At 42.9% G+C, this 23,363-nt stretch overlaps 1 protein-coding gene across 2 annotated transcripts in view; it reads left to right on the forward strand.

Annotated features, from left to right (window-relative positions):
- The window catches only part of ACOT7 (acyl-CoA thioesterase 7), a 167,383-nt gene that overhangs the window by 87,325 nt on the left and 56,695 nt on the right, over positions 1-23,363 (forward strand). The window contains exons 6-7 of one of the 2 annotated variants that reach the window (XM_075279980.1): positions 1,778-1,792; positions 5,773-5,859. In XM_075279980.1, coding sequence (XP_075136081.1) covers positions 1,778-1,792; positions 5,773-5,859 — 102 coding nt within the window. The remainder of the gene's footprint in view (positions 1-1,777; positions 1,793-5,772; positions 5,860-23,363) is intronic. The other variant, XM_075279981.1, reaches the window with a different exon arrangement.

The following is a 23,363-nucleotide window of genomic DNA, read 5'->3' on the forward strand; positions in this document are numbered from 1 at the left end:
TCATATACAGCTGGCGCCAGTGTTTATTGCTTTTGCAGTTCCTGTGGGTATTGACATTGGTAGGTAATAGAAAAAGTATTGTTCATTTATATAACATGAAGACTAATCTTTACTAGATAGAGATGGAAACTGTCAATGCCGCTGGGCTCGTGGCTTGTTGCCCTGACTTGTACCTGAGATTTTTTTTGATTTCTTACTTAAAATGAGCTTGACTGTGAAGTTCCATTACATAACTATGCTAGGGGAGTCTTGTATAACAGTTCCTAAAGTGTTATGGGGAAGTCAGATTCTCTGTTCCTTCTTTTGACAGGATTTTGACTATTTAAAGGGGTTGTCCATGGTAGGCAATCACTTTTTGTTAAAGGGGTTGTCCCATCACAAGGATCCTATCTATACTGCTTGTTAATGTGGATGTAAGACTTTTCCTAAATACATTGCTTCAGCAAAACTGCTTTGTTTGTCATTTATCTTACTTTATTCAATTCTTTGTGGCCACAGCCTTGACTTAGCTGCTCATGAGTCAAGTGATGTATCTGCTGCTCTCAGGGGGGAGGAAGGAGGGGCTAAGTGCAGGGAGCGAGCCTGTGTTTCTAGCTATTCCTGTGTCTACACCACGTGACCTAGCTTCCTGTTAGCAGATAGGGGAGAGGAGCTGCTTTCATTTATTCTGTTCTGCCAGTTATCAGGCTAGCTAATTCAATTGTGTTCATTATGGCAGAGACAGGCAGTCTCTGTATGTAACACAGAATGGAGTTGCTGCTGCCTGTACTTCATAGTCCAATATGGGTGGGCGGAGCTACACGCGAATGTGGGGGCGGAACTAAATGGCAGGTTGCATGTGAAACCCCGCCCACCAAATGATGCAAGAAACCAGGAAGAAAGAAGATTTTAGAGCAGTAAAGACTGATGAGTATGTGAGGTTGGAATACCCCTTTAAGTGTTCTGAGTTTCCAATTGATCAGTTTTGGGACAACATGTTAGCCAGTATTTCCCAACAGTAGCACAATAGGAAGACCAATTGGATGTCCATGTAACGTACAGATGTGTGGAGTACTTCAGAAGACGTGGTTCAGACCACTAGAATCTGAGTGTCGCCACTTTTTGATTTTCTCTGGCGTAGTGCCTCCATTAACCCTGAGGATGGGTAGCAGTTCCAGAGGAATAGTGTATGCGAGAAGGTTAAGGGGAACACTATCTAGCACGGAAACAACTTTTTCCAAAGAAGTGGTCATGGATCCAGATGTCAGATTTTGACCATTTAGGTATCCTATCCATGTATTCTTAATGTCTATGGTGGGAATACCTCTATGTGTATAGTACTTATAATAGCAGATTGCATATCATTAAAGTGCTTGTCAAATATGGACAATCACTACTAATTAGAAGGATACCTTGTCAGTAAATTGATCACAAAATGTCTCCCATCTGGGACATTCAGCTATCATCTATAATCTGTCAGGAAATCGGGCAACAAGTGTTCAGTGTTTCTACAGCACCACCGCAGGAGGAATTAAGCATTACACTGTGCCCATTCATATCAATGCGTTGTCTGTGTGATGCATAACAACTCAGGTCCTCCAGAGTGAGAGACACTCTTATAACCACTCTCCACCCTCATGAAGATCCTGAACAGAGGACCCCTTATATCTCTGATGGGGATATACTAAAATGGGCTTTCTAAAATAGCCCCAAAAAGAATTTTTCTGTATTAAGAAGACCAATGAAGCTCGCCATACTTATATATGTTTTCTTTTTCTTGTTCATGTTCTTGCTTCAGACAGACAGAATAAAGGTAAGTGATACGTATATGGATATCCTACTGCCTGCTTGTATCTGCCTGCATGAATAAAGGACAAAACGTCTCTTGATAATATCATGGACTACAACAAAATGGAAACTTACATTGCAGGCAAGAATTGGATGAAGGTTTAGTGTTCCTAAATTAATCTACTTATTTGCTGATCCCGCTTTTTCCCCAGTGTTATCGTTGGCTTCTTCTGCTTGGGATTTGTATTTTTGTTCCATAAGGTGTCAAGCCAGCTGCATTTTACCTCTTCAGCTTTATGCTGACTTCTCTCTAACAGCTACAGCTTTTCCATCAAGATCTATTAATTCCCAAGTACCTAGAATAAATTACAATAGCAATATGAGGAAAGGTACCTGTAATATTCTAAGACCTTGGGATGAACATGTACTAACCTTGTGTTGTTGTGCTGCACTGGCACTACACCTTAAGGAGCCCCAGAAGTAATATTAATTCTAGAAGGAGCCAAGGATCCTGGCTGTTGTTCTGCCTTGAGAAACCTATTGACTCATTGGGGAGATTTACTAAGCTAAAAGTACCAGAATTCAGGCCCAGTCTCCGCAAGGGGGGACTAAAATTAACCCTTGTAGACAGAGAGGGCTTCAAGTATCAAGAATACAAGAATATATAGATGCCGACCATAACAATAGGAGTTCAGCCTTTAGGTATTCTAGTTTGTATGGATCAGTGTTGTGCACTTTCACTGGGGCTTGATACAACAGGGGCAGTCACTAGAGGGAATGGGGTTCCTCATTTTAGTGATCAGTGGGAGTCTTAGGGTTTGAACCATTTTTCTTTCCGTTTATAGACTTAAAACCTGTAGACCAAAAACCTATCACTACTGTGAATTTTTTTACTGTGTAACTGCTCCAACTGAGTATCCTCCCATCCTCTGACACAGTAACAGGCCAAATGCTGGGATCTATTTTACTGTGTGGGGGCCATTTTACTTTATAGGATCATTGGTGGGTCCAATTTATTATATGGGACCACTGATGGGGCCTGTTTTACTGTATGGGGCCCACTGGTGGGGGCCATTTTACTGTATGAGTCCATTGATGGGTCCATTTTACTATATGGGGCCACGGTGGGGCTACTTTATTGTATAGGGCCACTGGTGGGTCCAATTTATTATATGGGAACACTAATGGGGCCTGTTGTACTGTATGAGGCCCACTGGTGGGGGCCATCTTACTGTATGAGTCCATTTTACTATATGGGGCCACTGGTGGGGCTATTTTAGCGTATGTGACCAACATAAGGAATGTGGCATCAACCTGCTTGGATCGAGATCCCTGTATTACACTAACTAGATAACAATGCAATTGTAAGTGAACATTTGCAAGTTTTTCTGTCTAGGTAGAGGTTGGTACTTTCGTCTAGTACTATCAGTATGCAGTCAGTCTAAGTAATCCTCTATCTGATATTCATAAAGGGTTATACTAGTGGGAGCTGGGAGAGAAAGGGTTTTCCTAAAAATCCTCTATTCTTTAAAGATAACATATCATTCAAACTATTGGTTTGGTCACAATGAAATCTATCTGCGCTCATTATGTGCCTGCAATGAATTCTTTCCATCATTACAAATTGCTGAATGTAAATGTGACAATTATCTCCTGTGCTCTGCGGCGATCAATCCTTAGTACAATAGACAAGCGCTATCTGTGTTCTGGGACTATAGCAGTGATGTCCCTTTCCCCACGTATTCCATGATTCATCCCCCGCCATCCTCCACGGTGCATGCACTTTAATTGATTCAGGTGAAGCCTATTCATGTAACAGGACGCGGCATCAAACACTGCACTCTGATGATATTAGTCTGCGAGGTTTATCATGCAAAGAAGACAATTACAATATAGGATGAAATCCAGCCCTGACAGATATCTCCGCTGAGTGAATTACAGCAATTTATTCATTCACTGCAGCTATCACCTAGGGTTGTCATGAGGTACTGCACGTGTCTACAAAAGCTTATTCACTTAGCAAATTAAAGCAAACCATTGTATTAGCTCAGCCACATTCTATACAATGTGCTTGGAAGGGCATGAGTGTTAACATGGGCACTACCTGCCGCTACCGGCGGGAACATCTCTTTGGGTCTATTGCTTTGCTTTAAAGGGAGTCTGTGACCAGGACCTAGCATATCAACCATGGCCCACAGATAGGTAGGTTAGGGTCACCCGAGACAATAGTCCAATTACTAATGTCAATGAGTGGTTGCTCACCAGTACCAAAACAATCCAAAAGGAGCAATTGGGTTAACCAACAAGGATACAACTTAACCTTTAATGTAACAGGTTAAAAACTAATAAATAAGTCATACATACACTGGCATTTTTTGAGCTAGTTACCCCTGATGAGTGGGTGTATCTTGCTATTCATACACCACGAAACATGCATGTCGGGTATGTTAATCTGGCTGAATGCCCATCTGTTTTTGTGCATATATTTTGAAGAAGGGTTAAATAGGGATGGACCCTTAGTTAGGGTAAGGTTCCGGACAGGGCACTGGCTAATTAGGGTGGTGACCCTGTGTCAGGCTTTAGGGTTTATTTAGTCCCTCCCCTGCAACACCATACCAGCATAGGGGCAGCTTTTTTCTAAGAGAACAGCCTGGTTATTCCATCTGGACCTTTTTTTGAAGTCTCAAAGTCATCCATCTCATGTGGGTAAGTTAAATTGTTTAAACCCCCCCCCCCCTTCTTTTTGGGACCGCCGTGTCCATTGCACAGATTTGGTGACTTTGAGTCTGAATTATTCTTATTCCATTAGGTCTTTTGATTGTTGCATGACTTTTTATGTATGACTTATTTATTAGTTTTTAACCTGTTACAATAAAGGTTAAGTTTTATCTTTGTTGGTTCACCTGATACAAACAGTGTTCCCTCCTCTGTTCCTCTGTTGTCGAGATATCACTGTTATTGTTAAGGGTGTAGCCAATGAGCTCATTTGCATATAGAGAAAAATCGGCAATATTGTAGCAACCGGTCATAAGAGAAAACCACTGTTTATTTAAGGTGACCCTAACCTATCTATCTGAAGGGCTGAGTTGATATGCTGGGATCGTTGACAGTCTCCCTTTAAGACTGAATGGGCAACTGGAATGTCTTGGACCCCTTTTTCAAGACCTTCATTCACTATTCGGATGCTCTGTCCTCTCCTGATATTCAATAAATATTCTTTGTATATATTGCTAAAGTACTTTGATAGCACCCGATGCTCAATGCTGTATATTGGCTTGAATATCTTTGTTTATAACATTGTGCCGTTCCTCCATTATTCCTCTTGAAAAGTAAATTAATTAACAGCTGGTTGTTACTCTTCCCTTTGTCAATGGGGTGTGTATTAAGCAGTAGAGGGGTACTCGTATTCATAAGGTAACTGCATACGTGTGAACATTTGAGAAGCGTCTTCTAGGTAGCAAGAGACAATGACGCATAAGTGCACTGCCTCATTTCTTTCAGTTATAGTCACACCATGTTTTTCACAGACCATGCCCCTATTACTCTGCAGGGCACAGTCTACTAAATGGTGCGCCGCCTATCTTGAGGTTCTGAAGGTTCTCCTGCTCTTGGGAGAATTCCCATCTCATCCAGGGTTTTTTTTCCAGGGTTTTTGTGGAGCCTCCCAGATGTTCTGGGAAATTTGGCAAGTATGGAAAATAGCAACGTCATTCTGTTCATACATTTCTAAGAGGAATAACAGTATATAACAAGTATTTCCTAAAACAGCCATGTCAGCAGAGGGGCTCTATTGCAGGTACTATGCGCATTTCCTCAGTAGTTGCCCCACTATCATCTAAAGATGCACTATGCGTTGCTTGCAGCAGATCTTGCCTACTACTTAATGAATGTCAAGTAGTCATGTAGTCATAGTAGTACTACCCTATGGAAGGCCGGAGATATCCTATACATACATTGCCATACATTGCTTCAATTCTAATTTTGACTTTTTGGATTTCTTTTTAGAACAACACACTGTTGGATACAGTCAGTCCAGTCTTATTCATTTAGTGGGGCCATCTGATTGTACTCTGCACGGATACGTCCATGGAGGTGAGTTCTTGGATATCTTACAATGCATAGCTATAGTCACATATCACAACTGTTCTGAAATAAATGTCTGTATTGTATGTTTGTTTGTTTTTTGATAGTTAATGGCTCATGAATTTGGTGAAAAGTTTACAGTCTAAAGCATCTTGCACATGACTAGTGTTTTTCCTGGATAACACATTGACCCATTCATTTCAGTGAAGTATACGATCCCTTATGCGAGCCAACAATCTGGGTCGCAAAATATGGATCAGATCATATTCCTGTCCGGTTTTGCGGCCGAGCTTCCATGGCTCCTATTCATCCCTGTGATGGCCATGCAGTTCATTCAGGGCCACTGGCTAGCACAGAGGTGTTGCAACCCGCCTTACACATAAAACTATGAGGCTGTATCTATAGATAGCCATGATGCAAATCAGCTGTAAAAACAGCCACTGTCAGTGCACCAATTTAATTTACATCCTTGTAGGTCCCATTTTCGCGGATTCCTCATAGACCTGAGTCTATCGAGAGATCTGTGAAAATGGACAAAAATAAAAATTGCATGATCTTTTTTTTAAATGGACCATCCATGTTTTGATGAGTCTTCTAGAAAGAAAGGTATTGATTTTAATGCAGCCAAGTAGTAGCTGTTAAAAACTGTCGATCACACTGACAAAATTCACGTTTGTGTAAATGGAGCCTAAGGTCATTAACATGATTGCTATTGGCTGCATAGTTTAGTAGATAAACTGCCCTATTACTGCAAAAATTGTGCAACCAATAAACAGTCTGGTAGACAATCCCACCTATATCCGTGTGTCATTTCCATCACAAGCGTGCACTGCATCAGACTATACCCTAATACTACCTGTTTAGTACATAAATGAGTGGCTTGGTTCTCCAGATAAACCAATATGCTGGCGCAGTAGTCCATAGAATATAATAAATGAACAGGTTTGATGAAATTTTGAGAAATTGCTCTACCAGTGTATCCTAATGGTAGAGAGTTTACAAAATGGCAAGACTTCAAATGCACTAGTCAGTAAATTGTCCTCGGGAGAGACCCATTTTGACTACTTTTTCTAGTTGGATGATGTCAAGGTATAATTGTGTGGTTTCTCAGCCTCAATGAAAACAATCTCCCCCAAAACAATATGCTATTATTTATATGTCTGGTGTCTTCTTCAATGGTATCATGCAAAAGGAACCAGATATGTCTTTGTCTACTACCTCTGCACCCCTGTAACGACACTACTGGCGTGGACAATTAATGGCCACGTCTTATTTAACTTAAAGGGTTATTCTCTTTATTGGAAATCACTGCTGAGATAGTAATTACTGTTCCCAAGTAAAAACCGTAAAACAAGACTTAGGGAACAGCTGAGCAGTGCTGTGTTCCCATAACTTACATAGATGTGAATGGGAGCTACATCATTAGAGGAGCACATTTAGCTATAATGTATCCATAACTGTGTAGCTCAGCTGTCCTATACTGTTTCTGCAGCTCCCATTCTCCTCTTCAGGAACAGTATAGAGCAGCACTCTTAGGATTCTAGTGGGGAGCGGTTATTCACATCTCAGTGACAGCAATTTTTGCTAGGAATGACCCTGTAAGAGCCTTTTGGGATAAAGCCACTCAATGCTCTTGTTCCATTGTTTGGTAGTTTTGTACCTTCTACTTGTTCTGACTCTGTTTTAGTATGTGTTGTAGTGTTAAAATTTTGTTGAGCTGTTGTGAGCTTATCTATATGGATACTGCCTTGTGGAGAATGAACTTACATTGTAATAAAAAAACAACAACTAATTTTTAACTAAGCATATACTTGCATAGCCTTTAGAAAGGCTATTCCACACTTACCTTTTGTATGTTAATCCCCTCAGTCATTTTTGAATGAGCCCACAATCCCATGCTAATTAGCCACGAGCACTGGAAGTCTCAGTGAGCACTGTGTGCTGTGTGTGAGCAGGGAGGCTGCTGCTGATGATGAGGACTCATCAGCCTTGTTTGCTCTCACACACACAAAGCAGACAGTGCTCACTGAGAATTCTGGTGTTCACTGGAGGCTAATTAGTGTATGAATAAAAGCGGGCTCATTCAAAAACAACTGAGGGGATTAACGTACAAAAGGTAGGTGTGGAATAGCCTTTCTAAAGGCTATGCAAGTATATTCTTAGTTAAAAATGAGTTTTCCCAATGATAGAGCGCCTTTAATATTTGCAATATATAAATGAAAGTAACAAGTGATGTGCGACTCGCTATGCTCTCAATCCATGCTTGCTCTGAGCTATTTACCTGCCTGTATAAAAGGGTTCTAAGTCTAAGGTTGTAATATAAATTGCTAGAGTTCTGTTCTACAAGTGGTGTGACTGTAACACCATTCCAGTGATTTGGAATAAGAATAGACTTTTAACACCAAGCCTTATAAGTGCTGTCAGCTGACTCTGAGCTATTTACAAAGAAATGAGCGCGATTGCTGCGCCAAGTGTAAATGTGCAGGTGTGCTCATTATCAGCTCATTAGCATATTCGGCTCTGCTAACAAGCTGGATTCTCTATGGGTTGAATGGATCTCATGGTATTTGCACCTTCTTCTCTGTTGTTTTGGTTATCTTCATTTTAAAGGGATATTTACCATCATCTGTGGTAGTGATCCTCGTGAACCTGCTCTTTGACATTGAACTGTTGCCCTCTGACCTTACTGTATAGTGATTTACCATCTAAGCCACAGTACTCTACAGAACAAGCCACATATTCAGGCCACATGCACACGGTGCAGTCTGGACCAGAAAATCCAGTCCGTACATCAGCCAGATTTCTTGATCCGAATGTAGTCAGGACACAGGACTCCTTGCATCATGGCTATATATGATCATGGTAGTCCCTTCCTGCATGCGGCTTCATTATTCTGTACTGTATATACAGTAATACGAGTAGAGCGGCTTCATAGATCACATAATGGAAGGAGTCTCCTATGTACACTCAGACCAGAAAATTCGGCTGATACAGACTGGATTTACTAGTTCAGGATTGCCCAGGTCCCCAGGTTTTTTTATGCAATGGTTTAAGCCAAAACTAGGAGCAGATTGACCAAAGAAAATGGAGATTTACCACCTATAGGTTCTCACTCCTTATGATCTATATCTGGTTTTGTGTGTCCATCAGGCTCGGCAAACACATTATAGGTCGAAGGATCATTCATCCAACAGCTATGTCTCCCGACCACTCCATGAACGTGCACACTCATCCAAGAAGGAAGTGTCCTCTATGTGGAAAAGGAAAAACACACTTCAACCCTGACTTCGGCCCCATACACATTAGATGCTCAGCCGATCACACCAACAGCGGGTTCAGCAAACATACCACTAATACCCGTGTTTCCCCGAAAATAGGACGTAACCCGAAAGTAAGGCATGGCAGACATTTTGCTGCCCTGCCTAATATAAGGCGCTCCCCCGAAAATAAGACGTAGTGAATAGAAATGAATGGAAGTAGCCGGCAAGCGGGGGGGTTAATTGGCGTGCCGGGCGCTTCCAATCATTTCTATGGGAGCGTGTGTGGGCACCGACCGGAGGCTTTAGCGCTGGATGTCTTCTGACACCGACCATGGGCATTAACCCTTCTGGCGCCGGTGATCTCCGGCACCTGGAGCATGCTCCAGGGCCGACGTCACGTTGGCATGACAGCCGGGAGCCTTGTAAAGGCTCCCCGGCCTGTCTGTAGTGCTTTTCTTTTGCAAGCTGCTCTATGCAGCCTGCAAAAGAAATGACGATTTTTTTTGCAATGCAATGCAATTGCAAAGGTCTGATCACTAATGCAATGCACTGCATTAGTAATCAGACCTTTGCAATTGCATTGCAAAAAATCGTTATTTCTTTTGAAGGCAGGTTGCCTGTCTGTAATGTATTACAGGGGGTTAATAAATGCAAAAAAATAAAAAAAAAAATAAAAAAAAAAATATATATATATATATATATATATAAATTGTAGAAAAATTGGAAGGGCACTCACCCACACCGAGGCTCATCTTCATAAAAGACTTCTTTTATTAAGGTAACAAATATTTAAGAACAATCCTTGCAGGGAGAGAAAAGACAGCATAGAATGGCAAGAAGGCAACGGCCGTTTCGCGTAGCTATGTGCGCTTTCTCAAGCCTCAGAATGCATATATATATATATATATATATATATATATATATACAGTCCTATGAAAAAGTTTGGGCACCCCTATTAATCTTAATCATTTTTAGTTCTAAATATTTTGGTATTTGCAGCAGCCATTTCAGTTTGATATATCTAATAACTGATGGACACAGTAATATTTCAGAATTGAAATGAGGTTTATTGTACTAACAGAAAATGTGCAATATGCATTAAACCAAAATTTGACCGATGCAAAAGTATGGGCACCTCAACAGAAAAGTGACATTACTATTTAGTAGATCCTCCTTTTACAAAGATAACAGCCTCTAGTCACTTCCTGTAGCTTTTAATCAGTTCCTGGATCCTGGATGAAGGTATTTTGGACCATTTCTTTCTACAAAACAATTCAAGTTCAGTTAAGTTTGATGGTCGCCGAACATGGATAGCCCGCCCTCAAATGATCTGAAAACAAAGATTGTTCAACATAGTTGTTCAGGGAAAGGATACAAAAAGTTGTCTCAGAGATTTAACCTGTCAGTTTCCACTGTGAGGAACATAGTAAGGAAATGGAAGACCACAGGGACAGTTCTTGTTAAGCCCAGAAGTGGCAGGCCAAGAAAAATATCAGAAAGGCAGAGAAGAAGAATGGTGAGAACAGTCAAGGACAATCCACAGACCACCTCCAAAGAGCTGCAGCATCATCTTGCTGCAGATGGTGTCACTGTGCATCGGCCAACAATACAGCGCACTTTGCACAAGGAGAAGCTGTATGGGAGAGTGATGAGAAAGAAGCCGTTCCTGCAAGCACGCCACAAACAGAGTCGCCTGAGGTATGCAAAAGCACATTTGGACAAGGCAGCTTCATTTTGGAAGAAGGTCCTGTGGACTGATGAAACAAGGATTGAGTTGTTTGGTCATACAAAAAAGTGTCATGCATGGCGTCCAAAAAAAACAGCATTCCAAGAAAAACACTTGCTATCCACTGTAAAATTTGGTGGAGGTTCCATCATGCTTTGGGGCTGTGTAGCCAATGCCGACACCGGGAATCTTGTTAAAGTTGAGGGTCGCATGAATTCCACTCAGTATCAGCAGATTCTTGAGAATGGATATGTCAGCAAGACAATGATCCAAAACACCGTTCCAAATCAACTCAAGCATTTATGCAGAGGAACAATTACAATGTTCTGGAATGGCCATCCCAGTCCCCAGACCTGAATATCATTGAACATCTTTGGGATGATTTGAAGCGGGCTGTCCATGCTCGGCCACCATCAAACTTAACTGAACTGGAATTGTTTTGTAAAGAGGAATGGTCCAAAATACCTTCATCCAGGATCCAGGAACTGATTAAAAGCTACAGGAAGCGACTAGAGGCTGTTATCATTGCAAAAGGAGGATCTACTAAATATTAATGTCACTTTTCTGTTGAGGTGCCCATACTTTTGCACCTGTCAAATTTTGGTTTAATGCATATTGCACATTTTCTGTTAGTACAATAAACCTCATTTCAATCCTGAAATATTACTGTGTCCTTCAGTTATTAGATATACCAAACTGAAATGGCTGTTGCAAACACCAAAATATTTAGAACTAAAAATGATGAAGATTAATAGGGGTGCCCAAACTTTTTCATAGGACTGTATATATATATATATATAAGTATTAAAAATTCAAATCAACCCATTTCCCTAGAACACATATAAAAGTATGTAAATACTGTGAAACACATACCGTACATGTTAGGTATCCCTGTGTCCAAAATCGCCTGCTCTACAAATCTATAAAAATATTTTTATACTGTACAGTATTTAATAAATGTTAATTTTTATATTTAGCAATATATGTGAATTCTTCTTTGAAAAAAATAAGACACCCTCTGAAAATAAGACATGGCGCATCTTTGGGAGCAAAAATTAATATAAGACACCGTCTTATTTTCGGGGAAACAGGGTATGTATGGCCAACTTACAGTCTATAGAAATTCTAACCTCCTGGTACAGGATTTATATGTCAGGACCACAACAAGGCCTCATGTAGATAACTATATTACTCATACGTGTTGCCATAGATTTCTGTGGGACCATACCATACTTCTCTTTGCCTCTGTTTTCATACAGGGGAATGATAAAAGTTTTCAGATCAAATCCAATATAAAAAAAATAAAGTTCCAGTGTATGCCATATAATGGACCACTGCTAGTATCCCTGCAAGATGGTACTGTATCATGTATACCCCTACCCAAGGTACTATATCCTGAAAATCTCCACACAACAATGGTGGTATTTACCTTCATTGGTGCCACGTAACCATTTTTACAAGGTCTGATCTGCAGCAGATATTTATCAAACCCTAACTTTTAGCCATAGAGATCTGGACAGTTTCTAAGCCTTCCATTTGCAAATCTCTGTTTACAAGGAACGTGTTCTCCTGTGAGATGTAGCATTTGGAAGAAAAAGTGTTAAAAGGTTTCTGCTTCCTTATTCTGTTAATATTTTAGCACTATTATCTTCAGTTCACTCAACTTGGTGGAAGCAGCGCAAGTACACCTCACTTAATCTACAGCTGGTGTTGGGTCATAAGAGGGCCACATAAGAAATACAAGTCATGCTGAGGAATTAGCTGAGCTTTATGCACCTGTTTGTTTGGTCTACACATGTACAGATGTTCTTTCCGGGCAAAGTGACAGCTTTTTAACTCATTTCTTGGCTGTCTCCCTACCTCCCACACTCCCGCTTCTCCATCATTCCAGGTGCCTTCTCAAAACTGCAGGAGAAATGGTGATATCAGACTTTCTGGTTCCTCCAGAGCATGCGTACTGGGAACAGGGGTACTCCACTGCACTTCATTCATATGGTCTGCTACAGTGCTCCTTAAACTGTGACGTGTGCCTGGCTGGAGAGGTGCAGGTCCCTGCCGGTGAAAGCAGGAACTCTAAGGCTCCGTTCTCACGGAGTAACACACCGCTCATTTAGACACGTAAACACGCGTCTGAATGAGGCGCTTCAAAACAAATCCCATTGACTTCAATGGGTGCCGGCTTATGCGCACTACACATTGAAATCAATGGATTACAAAGCTTCCCATTGATTTTAATATGTATCGCGCATAAGCGGCACCGATTAAAGTCAATGGGATCTGTTTTGAAGCGCCTCACACGGAGTAAACGCTCACTCATTTTTCCATAATACACATATAAAAATAAGACTCCCATTGACTTCAGTGACATTTTTTACACATGTAAAAAAAAAAGCTTCAAAAAACGCGCCAAAAAAGTGACATGTTTTTTGATGCGTTTTTTACACGTGTAAAAAATGTCATTGAAGTCAATGGGAGTCTTATTTTTACACATGTATTCTTTACACGTGTAGTATGCAAAAATGAGAGCACGTTTACTACATGTGAATGGACGCTGAGGCTGCTTTCACACTGAGTTAACACTCCGCTCATTCTGACACATAAACACGTTCAGAGTGAGCGGAGTAAAACAGAATCCCATTGACTTCAATGTGTTCTCTCTTACGTGCGCTACCCATTGAACTCAATGGAAGGCTTTTTTACCTATTGCTTTCAATGTGATACACGAGTGTTAACTCCGTGTGAAAGCATCCTGACACGTGTTTACGTGTCTAAATGAGCGGCACGTTACGCCGTGAGAACGGAGCCTAAAGTAGACACTGACTGCCTATCATCAGTGCAGTTTCTGTGGCTAGAAAGGCTGAGCCCAAGCAGCTGAGTCGGAGTCTGCAGGCTGAGTACTGTATGTGGAGGCAGAAGCGTCATAGGCTGATACTGGTGGCAGGAAGCTCTTCTCTTATGTCCTCTCTATTATGGGGTTTGGAATTAGGGAAAGATTTACTGCAAGTTTGGAAGGTTTTTCTAGTGAGAATGTTGCTGCTATTGGGCTAGAGGTGGAAAGTGGTTGACTGTACCTGCCATTAGGAGAGGACAGATGTTGGGGGGCAATGTGGCTGCACAGGGGTGTTTAGTGTGTTTGTCTAGCTATTTTATACTGTGCAGTGGTAGCTGATACTTTTGCCACGTTTGCTGAAGTGGTTTGTCCTGCACGGTGGTATTTGTTTGCCACTTCTAGGATGAAACGTTGTGCTGTCCTGTAATGTTTGGCACATCTGGAGAAATATTTTCTGCTGGTGGGGAAGTGTTTCACAATATAATCAAATATGAGACTTAGGCCCGGGCTCCACATAGTGTAAAGGCTGAGATTTTGCTGCACCGTTTTACAGTACCTGCAAAGTGGATGGGATTCTGGCTTATCCATTGTAGAAAAATATCCACGGCGGACTTGCTGCGATTTGAAAAACCGTTGCTTTTTTGTAAATCACAGCATGTCCATTATTCCTACAGAAATGCTGGCGGTTTCCCTATAGGTATAATGAAAGCAGAAAATCTGTAGAGGAAAACTCTGCTGGAAAAACCGCAATGCATTTCTGCCGTGGTTTTTCCCGCAGCACTTTTTGGCTGCCGATCGCTACATGGGGCCTTAGATAGGGTTGAGCCGATCTTGACTTCTCAGGAATGATTTTGAAATCCGATTTCCGATCATTTTTCATTCGAACCCGATCTCAATCTCAATTCCGATCCCAATGCAAGTTAATGGGATTTCTTTGACTAATCGGAGATCGGATTTTAAAAACAATCATATTCACTATACAGCATGGAATCTAACAATTGAACGCTTTAATTGTTAGAATCCACGCTGTGTAGTGATTTTTTTTTTAATCACTAAGTAGCCAGAGGATTTTTTTTTTTTTAATCCTCTGGCTACTTAGTCCCCCCTGGTGTCCACTTACCTGCAGAGATGGCTGGACCGGTGCTCGGTGTTTTCGTTCTTCTTCGCCTCGCTGCCCCCCACTGCCCAGGTTAGGAGATTGTGGGCGGATACTGGGAGGGGAGACATCACGTGGGGCAGCGAGGCGAAGAAGAACGAGAACACAGAGCACCGGACCAGCCATCTCTGCAGGTAAGTAGCTACTAGCTAGTCTCCCATTAGAATGAATGGATGCAGCCGGCACGCAGGGGGTTAAGGCTGTGTGACGGCTGCTTCCATTCATTCCTATGGAACTGCAGCGGAGCCTTCACACTGAGTATACACTCCGCTCAGAATGAGCGGAGCGTATACTCCGTGTGAAGGCTAACATTGTTAGCTTTTCCCACAATTCTTGGCCAGTAGCAAAGCATTGTGGGAAATTATCACCGATCTCGATCCCACCTAAAAAGATCGTGTTCAGAATTCCGATCGCGATCATGAAATTTTCTTGATCGCCGATCGGAATCTAGAGATGAGCGAACAGTGTTCTATCGAACACATGTTCGATCGGATATCAGGGTGTTCGCCATGATCGAATCGAACACCACGTGGTAAAGTGCGCCAAAATTCGATTCCCCTCCCACCTTCCCTGGCGCCTTTTTTGCACCAATAACAGCGCAGGGGAGGTGGGACAGGAACTACGACACTGGGGGCATTGAAAAAAATTGGAAAAAGTCATTGGCTGCCGAAATCAGGTGACCTCCATTTTAGACGAATAGTGGATTTCAAATCCGGGTCATATGAGAATGTGAACTTTGTGACTATGAGACAGGGATAGCTGTACAGGCAGGGATAGCTAGGGATAACCTTTATTTAGGGGGGAATGTTATTAAAAATAACTTTTTGGGGCTCTATCGGGTGTGTAATTGTGATTTTTGTGAGATAAACTTTTTCCCATAGGGATGCATTGGCCAGCGCTGATTGGCCGAATTCCGTACTCTGGCCAATCAGTGCTGGCCAATGCATTCTATTAGCTTGATGAAGCAGAGTGTGCACAAGGGTTCAAGCGCACCCTCGGCTCTGATGTAGCAGAGCCGAGGCTGCACAAGGGTTCAAGCGCACCCTCGGCTCTGATGTAGGAGAGCCGAGGGTGCACTTGAACCCTTGTGCACCCTCAGCTCTGCTACATCAGAGCCGAGGGTGCGCTTGAACCCTTGTGCACACTCTGCTTCATCAAGCTAATAGAATGCATTGGCCAGCGCTGATTGGCCAATGTATTCTATTAGCCTGATGAAGTAGAGCTGAATGTGTGTGCTAAGCACACACATTCAGCTCTACTTCATCGGGCTAATAGAATGCATTGGCCAGCGCTGATTGGCCAGAGTACGGAACTCGACCAATCAGCGCTGGCTCTGCTGGAGGAGGCGGAGTCTAAGATCGCTCCACACCAGTCTCCATTCAGGTCCGACCTTAGACTCCGCCTCCTCCGGCAGAGCCAGCGCTGATTGGCCGAAGGCTGGCCAATGCATTCCTATGCGAATGCAGAGACTTAGCAGTGCTGAGTCAGTTTTGCTCAACTACACATCTGATGCACACTCGGCACTGCTACATCAGATGTAGCAATCTGATGTAGCAGAGCCGAGGGTGCACTAGAACCCCTGTGCAAACTCAGTTCACGCTAATAGAATGCATTGGCCAGCGCTGATTGGCCAATGCATTCTATTAGCCCGATGAAGTAGAGCTGAATGTGTGTGCTAAGCACACACATTCAGCACTGCTTCATCAAGCCAATACAATGCATTAGCCAGTGCTGATTGGCCAGAGTACGGAATTCGGCCAATCAGCGCTGGCTCTGCTGGAGGAGGCGGAGTCTAAGGTCGCTCCACACCAGTCTCCATTCAGGTCCGACCTTAGACTCCGCCTCCTCCGGCAGAGCCAGCGCTGATTGGCCGAAGGCTGGCCAATGCATTCCTATGCGAATGCATACTTAGCAGTGCTGAGTCAGTTTTGCTCAACTACACATCTGATGCACACTCGGCACTGCTACATCAGATGTAGCAATCTGATGTAGCAGAGCCGAGGGTGCACTAGAACCCCTGTGCAAACTCAGTTCACGCTAATAGAATGCATTGGCCAGCGCTGATTGGCCAATGCATTCTATTAGCCCGATGAAGTAGAGCTGAATGTGTGTGCTAAGCACACACATTCAGCACTGCTTCATCAAGCCAATACAATGCATTAGCCAGTGCTGATTGGCCAGAGTACGGAATTCGGCCAATCAGCGCTGGCTCTGCTGGAGGAGGCGGAGTCTAAGGTCGGACCTGAATGGAGACTGGTGTGGAGCGATCTTAGACTCCGCCTCCTCCAGCAGAGCCAGCGCTGATTGGTCGAGTTCCGTACTCTGGCCAATCAGCGCTGGCCAATGCATTCTATTAGCCCGATGAAGTAGAGCTGAATGTGTGTGCTTAGCACACACATTCAGCTCTACTTCATCAGGCTAATAGAATACATTGGCCAATCAGCGCTGGCCAATGCATTCTATTAGCTTGATGAAGCAGAGTGTGCACAAGGGTTCAAGCGCACCCTTGGCTCTGATGTAGCAGAGCTGAGGGTGCACAAGGGTTCAAGTGCACCCTCGGCTCTCCTACATCAGAGCCGAGGGTGCGCTTGAACCCTTGTGCACACTCTGCTTCATCAAGCTAATAGAATGCATTGGCCAGCACTGATTGGCCAGAGTACGGAATTCGGCCAATCAGCGCTGGCCAATGCATTCTATTAGCCCGATGAAGTAGAGCTGAATGTGTGTGCTAAGCACACACATTCAGCACTGCTTCATCACGCCAATACAATGCATTAGCCAGTGCTGATTGGCCAGAGTACGGAATTCGGCCAATCAGCGCTGGCTCTGCTGGAGGAGGCGGAGTCTAAGATCGCTCCACACCAGTCTCCATTCAGGTCCGACCTTAGACTCCGCCTCCTCCAGCAGAGCCAGCGCTGATTGGTCGAGTTCCGTACTCTGGCCAATCAGCGCTGGCCAATGCATTCTATTAGCCCGATGAAGTAGAGCTGAATGTGTGTGCTTAGCACACACATTCAGCTCTACTTCATCGGGCTAATAGAATGCATTGGCCAGCGCTGATTGGCCGAATTCCGTACTCTGGCCAATCAGCACTGGCTAATGCATTGTATTGGCTTGATGAAGCAGTGCTGAATGTGTGTGCTTAGCACACACATTCAGCTCTACTTCATCGGGCTAATAGAATGCATTGGCCAATCAGCGCTGGCCAATGCATTCTATTAGCGTGAACTGAGTTTGCACAGGGGTTCTAGTGCACCCTCGGCTCTGCTACATCAGATTGCTACATCTGATGTAGCAGTGCCGAGTGTGCATCAGATGTGTAGTTGAGCAAAACTGACTCAGCACTGCTAAGTCTGCATTCGCATAGGAATGCATTGGCCAGCCTTCGGCCAATCAGCGCTGGCTCTGCCGGAGGAGGCGGAGTCTAAGGTCGGACCTGAATGGAGACTGGTGTGGAGCGACCTTAGACTCCGCCTCCTCCAGCAGAGCCAGCGCTGATTGGCCGAATTCCGTACTCTGGCCAATCAGCACTGGCTAATGCATTGTATTGGCTTGATGAAGCAGTGCTGAATGTGTGTGCTTAGCACACACATTCAGCTCTACTTCATCGGGCTAATAGAATGCATTGGCCAGCGCTGATTGGCCGAATTCCGTACTCTGGCCAATCAGCACTGGCTAATGCATTGTATTGGCTTGATGAAGCAGTGCTGAATGTGTGTGCTTAGCACACACATTCAGCTCTACTTCATCGGGCTAATAGAATGCATTGGCCAATCAGCGCTGGCCAATGCATTCTATTAGCGTGAACTGAGTTTGCACAGGGGTTCTAGTGCACCCTCGGCTCTGCTACATCAGATTGCTACATCTGATGTAGCAGTGCCGAGTGTGCATCAGATGTGTAGTTGAGCAAAACTGACTCAGCACTGCTAAGTCTGCATTCGCATAGGAATGCATTGGCCAGCCTTCGGCCAATCAGCGCTGGCTCTGCCGGAGGAGGCGGAGTCTAAGGTCGGACCTGAATGGAGACTGGTGTGGAGCGACCTTAGACTCCGCCTCCTCCAGCAGAGCCAGCGCTGATTGGCCGAATTCCGTACTCTGGCCAATCAGCACTGGCTAATGCATTGTATTGGCTTGATGAAGCAGTGCTGAATGTGTGTGCTTAGCACACACATTCAGCTCTACTTCATCGGGCTAATAGAATGCATTGGCCAGCGCTGATTGGCCGAATTCCGTACTCTGGCCAATCAGCACTGGCTAATGCATTGTATTGGCTTGATGAAGCAGTGCTGAATGTGTGTGCTTAGCACACACATTCAGCTCTACTTCATCGGGCTAATAGAATGCATTGGCCAATCAGCGCTGGCCAATGCATTCTATTAGCGTGAACTGAGTTTGCACAGGGGTTCTAGTGCACCCTCGGCTCTGCTACATCAGATTGCTACATCTGATGTAGCAGTGCCGAGTGTGCATCAGATGTGTAGTTGAGCAAAACTGACTCAGCACTGCTAAGTCTGCATTCGCATAGGAATGCATTGGCCAGCCTTCGGCCAATCAGCGCTGGCTCTGCCGGAGGAGGCGGAGTCTAAGGTCGGACCTGAATGGAGACTGGTGTGGAGCTATCTTAGACTCCGCCTCCTCCAGCAGAGCCAGCGCTGATTGGTCGAGTTCCGTACTCTGGCCAATCAGCACTGGCCAATGCATTTCTATGGGGAAAAGTTAGCTTGCGAAAATCGCAAACTGACAGGGATTTCCATGAAATAAAGTGACTTTTATGCCCCCAGACATGCTTCCCCTGCTGTCCCAGTGTCATTCCAGGGTGTTGGTATCATTTCCTGGGGTGTCATAGTGGACTTGGTGACCCTCCAGACACGAATTTGGGTTTCCCCCTTAACGAGTTTATGTTCCCCATAGACTATAATGGGGTTCGAAACCCATTCGAACACTCGAACAGTGAGCGGCTGTTCGAATCGAATTTCGAACCTCGAACATTTTAGTGTTCGCTCATCTCTATCGGAATCCAATCTTTTCCGAACACGATCGCTCAACCCTAGCCTTAGACTTGTGAATTTCCACCATGATCGTTTTTTTATCTAAATATACCCAGATGAGCTCTGCAGTTTCGGAGGACTGTGGATAAAAAAGGTACTTTAAAATGCTCCCCAAAGATCTATTATGACGTTTTGGGGGGCACAATGTATAAAAATAAATAGGATACAAAAACGTCAACTTGAGTTCATCTACATAAAAATAACCGTAACAGAGAGAGAAAACTATGTAAGGCTAAGGCCCCACGTTGCGGAAACTCAGCTTTTTTTGTTGTTGCAGATTTTGCTGTGGTTTTTGAGCCATAGCCAAAAAGGGCTACAAAAGGAATGGGAAATATATAGTAAGTTTTTATACCTCTCAAAAAAACGCAGCAAAATCTACAACAACAAAAAAACTGTGTTTCCGCAACGTGGGGCCTCAGCCTAAAGCATATTTTAGTAGCTATCAATAGAAGAAAACATGTCGGCACTTTCTATCCTGTATAGATTTCAGTATACGTGTAAATGCTTAATACATCTCTAGCTAGTTAAACCGTTTCATATGTTCTGTCAGATTTTATCTGCTATCATTTCTTATATACATGATAGCAATTTCTCCCATAATTACTGTGTATTATCTATAAGAAACGAGACGGATAAACACGTAGCAACCTGCTCTTCCTCACTGCCATTCTCGATATCTCATCGTGAATACTTGGAATCCTGCTGCTCTAAACAAATCTTCAAGAGCTTGTCCATTCAATGTCTATGTGAAACAGCTGCAAATTGGAAAAGAAAAGAACTTGCAGAGCTAGATATAGTGAAGATAATGTTAAGATGAAGTGCAATTCAGAAGGGTGACACTTATCAAAGTAAAAGGACGGCTCGTGGCTACATGTTACATAACTCTCCGCTGTTACAGTTCTGGATACATTGGTAAATAATGGTAATAGACACGTGCGTTCATGAAATTGTCATTATTTGGCTAAATGGGGGATAATTAAAGGGGTTTTCCGGCCTCGATTTTTCATACTGATGGTTTATCCACAGGAAGGTACTCCAGAGCAGAACACTTGCATCATTGCTGACTTTGGATCAGACCTTGCTTGAGTCATATACACTCTGGGATATTTCATAAGTAATCTGATATCGATCAGCCAAGTTGTTAGGGGTGTGCATGTCCGTGATTTTGCCCACCCTGTAAGTCTTAAAATTCATTCTTACAGCTGAAAAATGTGATCTCTTGAGCAACTGAATGAAAGGCTCAGTGGGGCCAATATAAATATGTGTGTATTTGGTGTTTTTTGGGGCTCATTTGCTGGATCTGTGCTAACAAGTCAGGGGAAATGTATGTCTTGTATCCGATAAGATAAGATAAGATAATCCTTTAATAGCTCCACCACAAGGAAATTCAGTGTGTTACAGCAGCATAGATAACACAGTAATATATTTCAAGAAAAGAACACATACAAGCTCATAGCAGATAGAAAAGATACTAGGAGTCATAGCAACTAAGAAGAAAAAGAAAGACTCAGGATCATTTAGTTCTCTGTGCAGAGTGATTTTCACTTAGCTTGATGTAGATACGGCCTGACCACAGTTAGGAGGAATGACCTCTGATAGCGCTCCTTCTCACACTTTGGCTGAAGCAGTCGGTCACTGACAGTGCTGCCCAGTGCTGTCACGGTCTCATACATGGGATGGGAGTTGTTCTCCAGCATGGAGCTCACCATGTACAGTATCCTTCTGTCATGCACTGGGACCAGGGGGCTCCCCAGGACAGAGCTGGCCCTTCTAACCAGCCTGTCAAGTCTATTTCTGTCCCTGGCTGGTATGCTACTCACCCAGCAGACCACTCCGAAGATGATGGCTGATACTACCACAAGGTTGAAAAAGGCCCTAAGAAGTGCCCCCTGGACTCCAAAGGCCCTCAGCCTCCTGAGCAGGTAGAGCCTGCTGTGGCCCTTTCCATGCAGCGCATAGATTGTCCTATAGGTACTACTACTTACTGATCACTTGCCAGGCTCATACTGTTCAGCATAGGTCCAATTTTTCTTGGCCTTTACAATAATCACACAGTGAAAAATTGTTCAGACTGGGAAGAAGTTTATCATTAGATGACCGATGACTGCTCTGCTGTGATAACATATCATTGAGAGCAATTTTCTACTTTGGCCCCAAAGCACGAAGGAATCAAAAAAATGTCCTCAGGATGCTTTTATATCTTTATTATTATGTTATCTAAGAATAGTAAAATGTACAGAATGCCCTGTTTAATTTTTCAGGTCACTGTATAGTTCCTGGTGTAAAGATAACACTTCCCAGAATGCAAATAACCAGAATAAGCTCCAGACAACTAAACAAGCAGGGAATGCTGGGAGATTTCAGCTCTTGAGCTACCTAATTTTAAATTCAGCAATCCGCTATTAGACTCTGTTCCCACGGAGTAAAGTGCCGCTCATTCTTACACGTAAACACGTGGCAGAGTGAGGCGCTTCAAAACAGATCCCATTGACTTCAATGGGTGCCGGCTTACCCGCGCTATCCATTGAACTCAATGGGAGGCTTTTTTACCTATTGCTTTTAATGTGATACACACGTATCACTTTCTGATCATGAGAAAAATATATAGCATGGTTAATTTTGGTTTCTTATAATGATTTTTAAAAACAATTTTGTGTGTGTAAATAAAAATAAATTTAAAAAAATCACTGTTGTACTTAAATGTGAATGAAATTATGTGAATTAAACAGAGCTGTTAACGAAAAGATTTTTTTTTTTTTTTTTTTTTTTGCTGATATAATGACATAATTTTATTTTCGCATGAGCACCTACAACCGAAGCCTCGGTGCTCTTTATGGTGAAAATAAAATCCGTTTCCATAGTAACCCTTCATTATCAAGCAGTTACTCTGCTTTAATTACACAGCTCCAGACAGTCATTTAAAAAAAAAAAGGCCACTTTTCAAAATGGAATACATTTGCGGGTTTATATATAGAACATCTTCATAATATCCAATATAATCCTTTCCCTTTTCTATTAGTGGGTTATTCAATTTTAGAAATCCCAGACGGGTTTTTTTCTCTTATTTAATTTCCAATTTTTTCTGTATTATGTTTGTATATCGTGTTTTAGATTTTCGTTGTTGGTGAATTGTTTTTCGCTTCATGAGGGATAATTAACAAATGAGTCACCGCGACGTTATTACACGACAAACGAAGATTTTGTTATGGGAAATGATCTCGATAGAAGACCTTGTGCTGCTTCAGGCAATTATTTGGGGTCATATTATGCGACCTGTAAAATATTCCACAAGGTGTTGTGAACTCTAATTTGATATTATGCGTCAACATCGTTTTTTACCTTTTAGTGTCAATGATTTACCGTAGTTAATGGCGTCCTATACAGAGGTTTCTGACAGCAGCCTCTGTGTCCAGATTATAGGAAATTACTATTTACTAATCCTAATTACTGTACTTATTATCTGTCGCTTGATTGACCCCCTTTTTATTCTGGT

Source organism: Leptodactylus fuscus, chromosome 6 (genome assembly GCF_031893055.1).
Source record: "Leptodactylus fuscus isolate aLepFus1 chromosome 6, aLepFus1.hap2, whole genome shotgun sequence".
Taxonomy (NCBI): domain Eukaryota; kingdom Metazoa; phylum Chordata; class Amphibia; order Anura; family Leptodactylidae; genus Leptodactylus; species Leptodactylus fuscus.